Source organism: Micropterus salmoides, unplaced genomic scaffold, assembly GCF_014851395.1.
Source record: "Micropterus salmoides isolate LMB-PRFRI ecotype aquatic unplaced genomic scaffold, ASM1485139v1 Ms_hic_scaffold_16, whole genome shotgun sequence".
Lineage (NCBI taxonomy): Eukaryota > Metazoa > Chordata > Actinopteri > Centrarchiformes > Centrarchidae > Micropterus > Micropterus salmoides.
In genome coordinates, this window is record NW_024040707.1 from 20,352,194 (window position 1) to 20,366,956 (window position 14,763).

At 42.4% G+C, this 14,763-nt stretch overlaps 1 protein-coding gene across 4 annotated transcripts; it reads left to right on the forward strand.

Annotated features, from left to right (window-relative positions):
• Window positions 1-171: 171 nt before the first annotated feature.
• On the forward strand, window positions 172-13,924 carry klhl17 (kelch-like family member 17). Of its 4 annotated transcripts, XR_005444845.1 has the most exons (13): window positions 703-1,041; window positions 2,661-2,925; window positions 3,699-3,820; window positions 3,951-4,172; window positions 6,945-7,061; window positions 7,209-7,440; window positions 8,112-8,256; window positions 8,592-8,759; window positions 8,947-9,035; window positions 9,169-9,242; window positions 9,385-9,566; window positions 11,517-11,862; window positions 13,215-13,924. XR_005444845.1 is itself a non-coding variant. In XM_038722799.1 (12 exons), exons 2-12 carry the CDS (start codon window positions 2,712-2,714, stop codon window positions 11,743-11,745), a joined length of 1,794 nt encoding a protein of 597 aa, XP_038578727.1. In that variant the 5' UTR covers window positions 172-309; window positions 2,661-2,711; the 3' UTR covers window positions 11,746-12,707. The 4 variants fall into 4 exon arrangements, 3 of the variants coding, with proteins under 3 accessions (XP_038578727.1, XP_038578726.1, XP_038578728.1); XM_038722799.1 differs by lacking the exons at window positions 703-1,041; window positions 13,215-13,924 and adding an exon at window positions 172-309 and having other exon boundaries at window positions 11,517-12,707; XM_038722798.1 differs by lacking the exon at window positions 13,215-13,924 and having other exon boundaries at window positions 11,517-12,707.
• The last annotated feature ends 839 nt before the right edge of the window (window positions 13,925-14,763 follow it).

The following is a 14,763-nucleotide window of genomic DNA, read 5'->3' on the forward strand; positions in this document are numbered from 1 at the left end:
GTAAGCATTAACATTAGTCGTTATTAACGCTTAATCGAGTCCGAATTTGAAAAAAACAGTCGGCGAACACGACAACCTCGAAAGGCTACTGTCAAAGCTGTTCGTCCAAGAAAGAGCAGTGTTTTGATGCTGCACGTGAGGTTTAAATTAAATGGTCAGCTGCATTCACGAGACACGGGCAATTGAAAACCTGCGGATGATACAGTGGTTTTACTCTTTAGTGAGTTGCATTACAAAGCCACAAAGTTGGGCAGGCTGACAAACAGGAAGAAATCATTGCTGTCATATCCACACCGACGACGGCTGGTGGTGAGTAGTGATTTTACTGCAGGCAGAGTTAACGTTAGCTAATCTGGTTAGCCCATTAATTTACATTGCGGCGGCTTTTATTTTAATTTAACGTTACAGTGTTGAAAGCGTCGTTCCAACCAAAAGAAAATGAGGGTACATTATTGAACACTGAGTTTATGAGTTGTTCGCTGTTTGTTTGATTTGGTAGTCTGGGTTAACCGAGGCGGAGGATGGTTGAGGTCCTGCCCAATCACGGCGCGTCTAAGGAAAACCCCGCCTTCCGCGCTAGCTTACATGAATTCATCGAACGCACTTCCGGACTCTGACAAGACAAAAGGGGGCGCTTAAGGTGGTTTGTGTCACGTCGAATAATAAAACTCATATACTTTGTAAATGTATGACATTTGCTCTTAAAAAATAGCTTCCGGTTTGTTTCATGTGTTCCGCTCTCTTTCCGCGGCATCATATTTCAGTAGCATGAGCGGCGCTGCTACTTTCACCTCCGGAATTTCCAGCTCCACCTTAACAAACCGATGTCAGCTTTCATGCAGTTTTTTTTTCATTGACGTCAACTGCATACGGCACAAAACAGAGGCTTTCTTCATATTTCGTATGCTTGAGTCAGAATATGGACAGATTGCCAGACAGTGGTACCAATTTTAAACCATCCTGACTGCGACGGCTGCTGATTTATCTCCCTTCATATCAAGGAAGACACCGTATGCAAGGGTAGCCGCGACGCAGCCACCGGTAAAGAAATGACACATTCATTCTCTATTGCTGCTGCTGCTGCAGCTGATAGCTGCTGTTATTCAAAATAGATGGAGTGGGGGTTGGGGTTTCTTCAGATCACATAAGGAGGCTGGTATATGAATAGAATCACCCATCTGTCCAAAAGAGACTAGAGTGGTCATGAGTGTGTATCCAACGAGATTGTGCATGTTTGTCAAGGAGCCACAGAACCTTTGTGTGGATGTCAGCCAAGAGCCAGAGAGGCGAGACAAGTCTGGGATGAACAAGACAAGTGCTTTACTCTTGTTAGTTTAAACTGATAATTGTGTTTTCACTTCTGCCACAACCTTCTCCTGTGCACCCGTGTCTCAATTTACAGCATTGTGTCATGTTATTCTCATGAGAGCAGATTGTTCCCTCATAGAGGAACATGGTTGGTGTGAGGGTTTTTGTCGTCTATTGTGTTTTGGAAAATGGGACCCAGGCGCCAGACAGCTGTGGTGACATTTGAGATGGTCCTCAGTGGGATTGGGCAGAGTATTTAGTTGAAAGAGTACCTCTGAACAGATGACAATATAATTATAATGCGCTGATCCTCAGTCAATTGTCTATATGGATGGAGAGACATGAAACTCAACTTCATCAGAATCAATGAAATGTTGTTGTCTTTCAGCCTTGATGGTTGCTTTTCTTGGACTTCAAACTGATCAATATTGTTCCCTGATGAGGTCGTGCCACCTGCCTATTTGTTCTAATAAGTTTGTGCTATTGTCCCAAAAATCTCTCTTTTTATTTACAAACATGAATAATGAATTTAAAATGAAACATTGGCAACATTAAACAACTCCTATGAGGAAGGAGGTCATACTACCTTGTTTTACACTTTTAAACTCACTTAGCTCCTACTACTAGGTACCGCTGCATTACATTCAGTGTATTTGAGTGAAAATAGTCTGTTTTAGGCCTGTGATGGTTCTAATTTAGTTCTAGTCTGGTTTCGCCTCATCAAGCAGTTTGCGTTAATGCATCCTACATACTCACAAGACAACAACTTCTAAGATGCCGCGTGACGATGGTTATGCAACGCTCTGAATGTGTTCTCCATCCGAGAGCAGGGCGGATGAGAGAGTACAAAGGAAAAGACTAACTCAGGCTACATCCTTCTCTCCTCCCACCCTGCCTACTGAGGCTGCAGCTGGGGTGAGGTTGGGGGGGTTTCACAGCTAATTCTGGTGCAATTAAACACGCTAGTCAGGAGTCACTGCAATTAGATAAACCAAAGCAGTCCAATAGAAGCCTGCATTGATTTTATTCCTGTTTATGGAATAATGTCCATCTTCTCTCTATTGTCATATTGCGATTTAATCAGTCTTGACACTGAATGTCAAATAACCAGGCCAACCTGCTACAAATTGTAATTGTACTGAGCTTTCTGTCATACTGGTGGGCTTCCTTGCATAGCTGATGGCTACTATTAACAGTAACGTCAGGTACAATGATTGCTCTGGTCACCTGTCATCCTTGCAAATAAACCAAGCCCTTGTATGTGGAAATGTTTTCTAATGACAAAAGACATTTTTATAATTTAATGGTGTTGATATTAACTGACATGAAATATGTTTTTCTGCATGTTTCAGTTGCCCAGAGTGTGGCCCAGGCAAGAGCCCGCGACCGCCACATCAGGCACCATGATGGAGGGGGGCATGCAGCTGCTCAACCGCGATGGCCACAGCATCTCGCACAACTCAAAGCGCCACTACCACGACTCCTTCGTGTCCATGAACCGGATGCGACAGCGTAGCCTGCTGTGTGACATTGTGCTTCATGTCTCCAACAAAGAAATCAAGGCACACAAAGTGGTGCTGGCATCCTGCAGCCCCTACTTCCACGCTATGTTTACCAGTAAGTTTAGTCATCATTGTCCAACTTGTCTGATTTTATTCCTGTACATGCCGCCTGTTTTCAGTTTGCTTTCTGCTTTCATCCGTGAAACCCATGAAGCCCAGTGTGCTGCATGCCTCAGACATTTTAAGCTCTGACATCAAACCGCGCATCATTTTGCTCTGTTGCTTGGAGTTTGATGACATAACAACTCGTGTGTGTGCAGTCAACGCCACCTCATCCTTTCAGCGTCATCGCTTCCTTCCTCCTCTTCCTGTCTGGGGCACAGGTGGTCAGATGAGGTCTGTGTGTCTCAGATTTCCTCCCAACACTAGACCTTTTGTGAGGGCACAATGTGTCTCCAGACACTCACTTGTCTGGCTTTAAGATGCTGATCCAGTCTCGAATAAGCTGATATTAACAAAATCTACTGATCTTTCATGAGCATCCAAACAACAAAATCACAGCTCTCCTGCAGAAATCGTGTTTGCAATTTCGTATAACTAATGGGAGATGAAACATTTGACTGTTGGTGTAGAACCTCCTGACACATTTCTGCAGGAACACCCACGCTGGGCAAGAGTGTACAGATTCAGAAATTTTAGAAAACCTCCACACACAACAACTGATGAGCTGTGCTGACATTGATGGCGGCGCTGTAGACTTTAAGAGCCGCCATGTGTAAGCATGATGGAACAGGGAGGTAATTATATCAGCCAGAGTTTTAATACTTACTTTATAACTTGTGGGGAAAATATATAACTTGTATGTGCTTGTTCTGTGCGGTCATGCAGATGAGATGTCGGAGAGTCGGCAGACCCATGTGACCCTACATGACATCGACCCTCAGGCTTTGGAACAGCTGGTCCAGTACGCCTACACAGCAGAGATTGTGGTTGGGGAAGGCAACGTGCAGGTAGGGAAGAATATTTGTATAGACAAGACTGTGAAAGGAAGACTTTTTATTTGATCCTTATTCATCACGTTTGATAGAGGATAAGTCGATACAGCATACTCACATTGTTTTTTTTCCACCTGAAACCTAGACTTTGCTCCCAGCGGCCAGCCTGCTGCAGCTCAACGGGGTGCGGGACGCCTGCTGTAAGTTCCTCCTGAGCCAGCTAGACCCCTCTAACTGCCTGGGTATCCGAGGCTTTGCCGACACGCACTCCTGCAGCGACCTGCTCAAGTCAGCACACAAGTATGTCCTGCAGCACTTTGTGGAGGTGTCCAAGACAGAGGAGTTCATGCTGCTGCCGCTGAAACAGGTAGGCATGATGCCTTTTCTATCTCCTGCAGCGTCTTCTGCAACCGGTGCTTTTATATAAAACCGTTTTAATGGTGGCATAATTCATGGTGCGAAATAAACAATTGTTGATAATTCTGTCTACTAGAAATTGCTCGCCCTGTTTGAAAGTCACACTGGTAATTTGCTTACCATGAGACTTATTTGTTAAAGTAAGTAACCATGGGGAACTAGGGTGTAAAAGTAGACTGCTGTTTTCAGTGTAAAAGCCACTGACAAGTAGAAAGAAACATTTCCTGATCTTTACCTAGTCTCAGTTTATTTTGTGTCAACTGAGTACTAAGAAAAACACAAAGATGAACACTCACTTAGTACTTGGTACAGTAATACTAAGAAGCACTTAAGTTAGTTCTTGCATATTGTTTATCAACGTTGCTCACTAATATGAGCACAGCTGTCCATATCCAAACCAGTCATGTTTTTCGTCACAGATGCTCCCCAAGGGATGTGGCCACAAACATGCTGTCGAGTTTTTAACATTAATTACAAGGACCTGCATCAATCACTGTCTCTTGTGGTTTTATCATCCCAGTGTGTTGCCGTTGACTACTTTATCTGGCACGTCAACGTAGGCAAACTATACACTTATTCATCAGCTGGGCACAGCAGTGTTCAACATTGTGATCCCGATCCTGGAAGTGGTAATTAGGCAAAGCCAGTGACATGTTCGCAGATGCTGCACTGTTTATAGAGCTAACCGTGTTGCTTGCTTATCCGAAGTATTAACAGGGGTTTCCCTTTTGGTTCCAACATTACATTTTAGGTTAATTCAGTGTTAGCTATCGAGTGGTGGAGTGGTGAACAGTAGGTTTCTGATTTAATTCCCAGACTAACAGGATGAACTGCTGAAGTGCCTTTGAACAAGGCACGCATGGCTAAGATGTGAATGTGTGTTGAGAGGGCATTGTTCTCAAAGAGCCTTCCTTGGTTAAATAAAGTTTAAAGAAACAACGTAGTCACAGTCTCTGATCCAAATTTAACTAAAAGGGAGTTCCCGCCACCTCCTCGCCACTATATCTACAACTCTTTAGTTATGTGAATAAGCCTGAATGGCTGAAGTTGCCCATTAGAAGACTGTTAAAATGCACATTGTACAAACTAAATTGTTTGGTAAATGTTTTAACTTTTCTCATTTTTAATCGTTTGTCATTTCATATTTATTTGCTTTTTAAATTAGCCTCACACTGTCAGTCAGGTGTATTAGGAGTTCATGTCGGTGTCTCAATAAAGGACAGAACTGCATCATCTCTTACATGAAATGGCACCTGTTTCAAAGAAATGTCAGGTGGCAGTGAAAAGAGGCAACAAAAAGCTGCCAGCATCACTTTCCATTTTCTTCTCACCTCTCTAAGGAACAGTGCCCACTGCACTAAAGAGATTGTTCTCCATGAGAGTAAAACACTAAGCTTCACTCTCTCCGTCTGTGGCCTTCCTGATATCTGAATTTGCAACAGGAGTGTGTGGGCACTGTCCTGTGAAACAGTTAAAGTTGAGCTGCAGAAAGGCAGATTAAAAATAGACAATTTTCTTTCCTTTTGATTCTGTTCTTCTGTCTCCCTATTTCCTCTGGCTCACCACCCCAATCTGTCTGCAGCTGTTCCATGTTTGTCATAAAGCTGCGTCTGGATTTATGTACTCTGCTCTAAAGGACTCTGAGCTCACAGAGCTGTGAAATATGCGCCATATTTCTTTCCATGTTCAGTGAAGGAAGTGGCAAGGCAGGGCCAGTCTGCTTTGGTGATGCTTCACTGATGTAGCATCACGTGCATGACATTATAGAGACAACAAAGGATGGATACATCCTAATTAGTGTGTGTCTGTGTCTGCAGAGACACCTTAAACATATTGACAGAGCAACCCCCCCCTTTTCATTCATTCATCCCTCATTCCCGGTTCTATACAACAAGGACAGTTAATACAATTGTAAACCCAGTTTTCTTTTTACATCTCTTTCATATACGCACAAATGTGTGTAGAGTTAACATGATGCAGTGTGTACATGCAGTGGTAAGGGAGACTGCAGGGTGGGGCAGTGGCAGTATTTCTCTGCGTGACTGTGGATTAGTGGAGGCTGTTCCTGGGAGGCTGCTAACTGTTGCCCTGATCTGTCCGAGCAAGATGGCAGCAGCAGCTGGCTGCTCTGGCCCCACCCAGCCCTTCCAGCTTTGGGTTTATCTGGGAACAGTGCCAGCCAAACACTCAGACTGCAGGCGCACACACACACACACACACACACACACACAAAGTGGTAACTTAAATATATCACAGCACCACTACACACATACAGACCTTAATATAACACAGAAGCATTTATGTGTGAATAGTCGAAGTTAAAATGCTGTCTGAAGTGATTTTTAACTTTAAATTCATAGATTTTGTGAGTCAATTTTGAAAAGACGCAGACAAAACACTGCGCTGCCTATTCCTTTGAAATATCAGCCTTGATCAAGTACTGCAAATCAAAGGAGAGAGAAGACAAGTCAGGTACAACATACAGGAACTAACGCTATCTGTGGCCAACGCAATTTACTTCCTGTGTGTTGATAAAGTTTGTCAGAAGGCTTTCATTATCCCCGTTTTTTTTTTTTTTTTTCAAAAGCAAATGCTTCTGCAAGTGATTTTCTGACAGTCACAGTTTGAATTAAAGGCTGTGAACTTGAATTTGAGGAAGTTGCCCTTGTAAATAATTTAAAAATAATAATCTCTGCCCATATGCTTTGTCTTCTCCATCCAGGTCCTGGATTTGATCTCCAGTGATAATCTCAATGTGCCATCAGAGGAGGAAGTATACCGGGCTGTGTTGAGCTGGGTGAAACATGATATAGATGGACGCAGGCAACATGTACCTTGGGTAAGACTTGTCTCATCTCTGAGACACTGAGGATTTCTCAGCACACTCTGTTTTGTAGTTTGACCCTCACCCCCTCCATCACATATCTTCTGTTCCACCTTCTCCTGACCCTAACTAACCAACCCACCATCCCTCTGAACCCGTTAGCTGATGAAGTGTGTGCGGCTGCCACTGCTGAGGCGAGACTTTCTGATGAGCAACGTGGATACAGAGTTGCTGGTCCGTCACCACTCGGAGTGCAAGGACCTGCTGATCGAGGCTCTCAAGTACCACCTGATGCCTGAGCAGAGGGGAGTCCTCAGCAATAGCCGGACGCGCCCGCGACGCTGTGAGGGCGCTAGCCCTGTGCTCTTCGCCGTTGGTCAGTGTGCCCCTGAAGGTACCCACTAGGGTACATTTAGGCCACACATCAATTAACTTTAGGTTCTTCTATAAATATATGAATCTAGATGACGTCTGGAATTTTTGTAGTATTGTGATATAACAAAGTATCCCAGGTCTTAATGGATGCATTGTAGTAAAGTAAACAATGAATGTCCATGTTATCCAGATTATATCAGTCAATATCAGCGTGGGTTTTCTACGGGTGTCCCGGCTTCCTCCCACTGTCCAAGGACATGCAGTTTAATAGGTTAATTAGTAGCTCTAAATTGCCCTTAGGTGTGAATGTGAACGTCTATACCCACAACCCTGCAAGGATAGGCGGGTATAGAGGATGGATGAATGGATGGATATTGTGAAATGTAATTTAGTTAACAGTGTGTTGTTGTTGTGGCCTTGCACAGCTTCAGAATTATAAACTAAACCATAAAATACAATAAATACAATTAAAGGTCATTGTTCTTAAGCCTAAAAGCTTTTGCAGTTACAACATAGTTGCTCACGTAGCATATAAAGACTTAAATCTTCAAAATATAAAAAAAGCCACAGTAAAGCCTGTAACTTGGTCCTGGTCCAGGAGTGAATCTGGGTCCAGAATCATCACAAAACCCAGCAGCCTGCATTTGTTTTCACCATAGTGTGTGTGTGTGTGTGTGTGTGTGTCTGCAGGTGGTGGCAGCCTGTTTGCCATCCATGGAGATTGCGAGGCATATGACACCAGAACAGATCGATGGCACATGGTGGCGTCCATGTCCACTCGGCGGGCACGGGTGGGCGTGGCGGCCATTGGGAACAGACTTTATGCTGTTGGAGGGTGAGTTATGAGAACTGTAGTTTTGACCTCTGACCCAAAACTAGTTCACTTACTGTTCTCTTACTCCAACATTACATTGTGTGATAGGAACTAGACTTAACTTTTATAAAGCGGAAGCTTTGGCGGGCAGAACATGTGGATGATTTATAATGACTGACAGAAGGTTATGGCTGTGAAAAACCGCTTGTGCTCCTGTTATGGGCTTCCCTCAATGCAAAATACCCTTTTAACGTGACTGTTTTTCAGTTGCTATTCATTGAAGTAGCAGTATGCTGCTATTAAATTATCTAAAAATGCACTCATCAAAAAGTAAATTTATGTCTTCATCTCCTCAGGTATGATGGCACCTCAGACCTCGCAACCGTGGAGTCCTACGACCCCATCACTAACTCCTGGCAACCTGAGGTTTCCATGGGAACACGGCGGAGCTGTTTGGGTGTAGCAGTCCTGCACGGCCTGCTGTACGCTGCTGGAGGTTATGACGGAGCTTCCTGCCTCAATAGGTGCACACAGGCTGGCATTTTGGTGATGAGTGCTGAACAGCTTGATAAGCTAGATTTGCTACATGCTTGTCTCTTGTTTTTTGTTTGTCTTGTTTACTTAGCCAGGTCTGAAAGACAGTATATTAAATAGGTCAGCCTTGCAGTGTCATAATACTTGATACAATTAAGTATTTTAATCCTCTTGCAGTGCGGAGCGTTATGACCCTCTGACCAGTACATGGACCTCGATCGCTGCCATGAGCACCCGTAGGAGATACGTCCGAGTAGCAACTCTGGGTAGGAACTTGCCACCAACATTATGAACATCCTGTTCTACTGTCTTCATTTTAATGCCTAAAATCAAGAGGGAGTTGCCAACTTGTTCTGCTAATATTTACATTCTGAGTGTTTACTCCCTTTTCCCCTCCAGATGGCAGCTTGTATGCAGTGGGAGGTTATGACAGCTCCTCACATCTCGCAACAGTGGAGAAATATGACCCCCAGGTAAATTGTATGCTGTTGTATATAATGTATCATCATAGCAACTTGTCTGCTGCCAGGATCAACTGGATGTGCAAATGAAATCATACACTACAGGTGAATCTATGAACATGTGGCCAATGCTCAGTTTTCATTTAATGAACAGGGCAACACATGGACAGCCATTGCCAACATGCTGAGTCGGCGCAGCAGTGCCGGGGTGGCCGTGCTGGACGGCATGCTGTATGTTGCGGGGGGAAATGACGGCACCAGCTGCCTGAACTCTGTGGAGCGATTCAACCCCAAGACCAACACCTGGGAGGGAGTGGCGCCCATGAACATACGCAGGTTAGTCTGCACCCAGATTATTACCATTCATATTAGAACAAGTCAAGGTCCAGAGAAAAAGAAGTATGTCTTTTAAAACAAACAGCCGTGCAACTGTCACGACTCACTTCAAACAGAGAAAGTGAAACTGCATAGCAAATGCAAGATCTCCAGAGATAATATCCACCAGGGTAGGTAAGGAAGCAGATTACAGCCAAATGCATTCCTTTCTATAATATATCAAGTTAGAGATGCTGTTTACGAAGTTTAAATATGTGAAAAGACTCTGCTTTATTTTTAGCTCTTTTAAATGCTCCGTATTTGTATAGCGCCTTTCTAGCCTTTTCGACCACTCAAAGCGCTTTTACACTACATCTGCATTCACCATTCATACACATTCATATACTGGCGGAACAGCCGCCAGGGGCAATTCGGGGTTCAGTATCTTGCCCAAGGATACTTCGACACGCAGCCTGGAGGAGCCGGGGATTGAACCGCCGACCTTCCAATTAACGGGCATACCTCCTAAGCCACAGCTGCCCCGTTTTACAATCTATACAGAATTTTGTGTCTATTCTCATATTTTGAAGGGAATATTTTTCTTCACAGCACTAAACAACACATTTTACACAACTTATTGACCAGTTTCTTTTTATTTTTTGGATTCATTTTTTGATTTGTTCATCTAATGCTATACAGTTGATTACAGAGACTACTATTCCCGCAACACAGGCTCACAGTAATGAAATGCCTCAAATGCACCCTACATTTTTCGTTAAGGCCTGTCCAGCTTTTATCCTTCTTTTTGTGCTTCATAACAAATATATGCCACTTTTTGTGAGGGAGGGGGGATGAACTCAGCTGCTTTATTTGAGAAAGCCTGTGGTACCCGCAGACCAAAACCCCAGTTTTACCTTAAATTAATCACAATGTAAAATCTCTGTTTTAATAAGCTAAAGAACAAAACTGTAGTGCTGTATGCATGGAGCTTATCAAAGGGGAACCCCTGCTGCGATTATTTGGCTCTGTGAAAAATCTACTCTTCAAGGCGTGGGATTTGAGGCATTTGGATGTCTTCGTTACTGCCTAAACCGTCTTACGGCATAAACATCAAATGACCCATTTTCCACAACAGTCAGCTCTTTCTCATTTCTTAGAAGATGGAACTTGTCTTACGGGTGATTATCAAAGCAGCATTGCATTGATACAAGATCGGTATCATGGAGGGAGATTTAGAGATGTAGCAGTCTTGGATTTGAGGACGCACCAGCAGATTCACTTGTTCCCCAGACACACAAACTTTGTTGTGTGTGAGTCAGCATACTGTAGTACCAGGGAAACCTGACAACAGTTGACTGTGCAGCCCCATGAATAACCCATGTGTTAATCAGCTGTGTGTCTTTGAGTGCTTTTCTTATCCAGTTGCTGAAAGGCTCCATTTACACAGTCCAAAACATCACACTGTATTGACCACTAATCTATCACTTTTCTAAACCAGTTTACATGTGTGATAGGTGGGAAAATATTGTAAAATAATTATTTGTGTTAATGTTTTGGCCAAAATAATCTTTACTATATCATGATAAAAACTCACCATTGTGTTCATGGTTATATGGCTCAGTTGATTAGACACATGCCTTTCCTGTGGGAGACCTGGGCTCAATTTCCTCCATATCATCCACAAATGTGTCCAATGTGCCCTGAGCAAGACACTTTACCCCTAGTTGCTCCAGAGGTGTGTAACCTCTTACACACACATCAGTTGTAAGTTGCTTTGGATGAAATTGTCAGCTAAATGACTAATTAAATTAAAAATAGATTAAGCCAATCACATTCTCTTCTGTCAGCTTTCAGTTTTTCAATGCATTTATTGATTGTGTTGATGCAGTGGGTTTGCACTTTGTGAATATATTGCAAATCCACTGTAAATTAACAGTTGCTGATTTCTCTTGGCATATATTCTCCTTCCAGGAGCACCCATGACCTGGTGGCTATGGATGGCTGGTTGTATGCAGTGGGAGGTAACGATGGCAGCTCCAGTCTCAACTCCATCGAGAAGTACAACCCGCGCAGCAACAAATGGGTCGCAGCCTCCTGCATGTTCACACGGCGCAGCAGTGTGGGTGTGGCTGTGCTGGAGCTGCTGAACTTCCCACCGCCCTCCTCACCCACCCTCTCTGTGTCCTCCACCAGTCTTTGACACGGGGTCACCGCTTGGCTGACCTCAGCCTCCGCTGCTACAGCCCAGACTGGCTCTGGGAAGAGACGCAACTGCTCAGTTTGAGACGGGGAGGAGGAAGAGGATGGGAGTGGACAGGTAAAACGATGGAGGGGGGGAGAAGATCAAAAGGAAAGATGTGGATAAGGCTCCTGGCTTGGTTAATATACAGTTCCCTCCAGAATTGGTGTCATTCTTGGTGAAGACTGGCTTACCAAGGTTTTTAAAAAATTACAACATAGGTAATGAAATTTAATTAAAAAATGTTGGCATTTTTTTAAAAGACTGTGAATGTGCACTGTAATCTTAAGACATGTTCTACACATAACTATCCTCTCTGAAAGAGCCACAGAGATTAATTTTTATTTATAATGGTTAAACCACTCTGGCTGCTCTTTATCAAGTTTGCCACCTATTCTGGATTGCACCGTATCTGGTCTCGATGCCTTCAACTCCACTGTACAGCTCCACCATACAGATACCAGCTCCCACTCTCCAAGAGTACAAAGACGTTCCCGTATAAAGATCACTGAACCACCCCCCCCCCCCCCCCCAACCGCTCCAGTGTTTGACACACTCATCATGAAACGTGGTGGACAGTGGACATACTTAAATCTGTCATTTGTGATGTAAATGTTGTTGTCCTCTACAAGATTTTTCTTTGGTTGTCAGGATAATTTGCAATAATGTACAAAAAAGGAGAAACTGTGAGTGATTTTACTTTTGGAATGTAGCTTTTGACTGGTTTATACCATGCATGTTTACATATTGGCATTGACTCCCTACAGGAGGATAAAATGTTGTAGTGCTGCTATGCCATACTAGGTGGCAGTAACAGGCAATGTTATAAACTTCCCACACTGCAAGAGAGCATGGACACCAACAACATAGAAGTTAGGCCCTCAGAATTGTAAGTAAGTATATATATATATATATATATATATATATATATATATATATATATATATATATATATATATATATATATATATATATATATAGAGAGAGAGAGAGAGAATAATTATGTTAACCTATATGTATTTATAAAAAGGTATAAATTATAATTCTGTTTTTAAAGATGCTTAGAGAAGGAAACAGATCGTATGCCTATTTAAGAGTGTTTTTTTTTTAAATATATTTATTTAGGTGTGTGACGTGCATATCCTCAATTGAAATGACAAAGAGAATGTCTAAGTGTAAGAGAGGTAGCTGTTCGGTTTGTGTGCATTTAAAGTGTCGCCTGGTTAAGAGGACTGATTATTGCATTTTGAAATGCAGCATTTCATTTGCATTTCTTAATGTTTCTTCACTGCCACAAGCATGATCTCACATGAAACTGTACCTTATGTCCACTACATTTGTGCAAAAAAAGCTTTAGTTGCTTACAACCCCACTGACCAGTCAATGAAAGGACTTTACATAGTTAACCCTACTTCTTAATTATTTTTCAGTGGACATGGAGGCGGATATAATCCTTGGACAGACTGCAGTTGAAAAATGACATTAAAACAGCAAGTATTAGTTTACCTAAAGTATATCAACACTTGACACTAATGAATACTGCTGTTAATACTTGGTGCTGTCATATTCCCTTCCTCACGCTTATCAAGTGTGGTGTCTTGTTATATTACCTCATTGCTGAAATGGATCCAACTCTATTGCAACAAAGTTAAACAAGAAACAACTGTATAATTAACCACCAACATATGTGCTATAGAGCGTGTGGTGGGTGATTTGGGAAGGTCACCACTGAATTTATGTTGTATAAAATAAATGGATCACTTTGAGATCACTTTTTGACACCGTGAATACCCGGGTTCAGTTCAGTTCATGTGTAGCGCAGTGTTAAAGTACCATTCCAGACTTCTGAGAAGTTGCCTTTTTTTTTCTCGAAGGATTTTGTTGATCCGAATCTCTTTATCTAAAATTACTTTACTTTTCATTTGTCAGAGCGGAGCCAGTAGAATAGGGGCTGTCATGGTCTTATGGAGATGTTGTTATTCTGTAAAGCCAATTTTAGTCAGGACTTCAAGAGAAAGGCGCACACATAAGACGTTGAAACCCCCATTCTGCCGATCAAACTGTAAATAGGAAGACTGCTTATCTTAAATCCATTTGTGCAATTTCAATGTGACTGTAGCTTTTTTTTTTTTTTTTTTTTAAGTTTGTGTTCAATGTGGTGAAAATTGTTTATTTATGATATGTTTGTTATTTATGAAGAACTTTAAAATATAGAATTTTGCACTATTGCGAAATGGAGCAATACACTGTAAAAAATCAAACAAAAAAGAAATAAAGATGTTTTCAGATGTGATAACTCTCCTGACGAGTCTGAATGCACCTACACACTGGGTGAGACAAAATCTAACATCTCACTGTACTCCCTATATGTCCGTCTACATAAGAGTAGCAGCTAAATGCCCACTGAAAACACATTCAAAGACACACACTTAAACTTAAGGTTGTGTTGCTAACAGTGTTTGTTGCTAGGCTCACTATACACTTGGTTACTTGGTACCTTTCCAACACACTCGTCTTTCATAGTGATCGAAGTTGACAGCTGAACACTCTCACTTTACCCTTCCTGACCTCAGTCACATGGCATTCACACCTGTGGCTGCCTCTGCACAAGCTCGAACCTATGAACTCCCACTCTCCCAAAACACATACAATGACAGGCCAAATATATACAATGCAAAGCACCAACCGCTTTGAATGGGAGGGGGAAAAAGGCTACAACTGCACTGCTGGTCTAACAGTATATTCTGAGGAGCATCAGTGCGTGTGTGTTTGGGGCTTTGCTATACTTGTGGCATTAGATTGAAAAACATGTAGCATTGTTGCAGATAAAACGTTAAGGTTTAATCTAAACACCATTTACATTGTGTAAGATGTTTAATGTTTGTTTAAAAAATGGTTTGCATGCCTCAAATACTACAAACTCTAAAGGAAGGATATTTGCTTATTTGTTTTCTTGCTAAGAGTTAGATAAAGATGCTC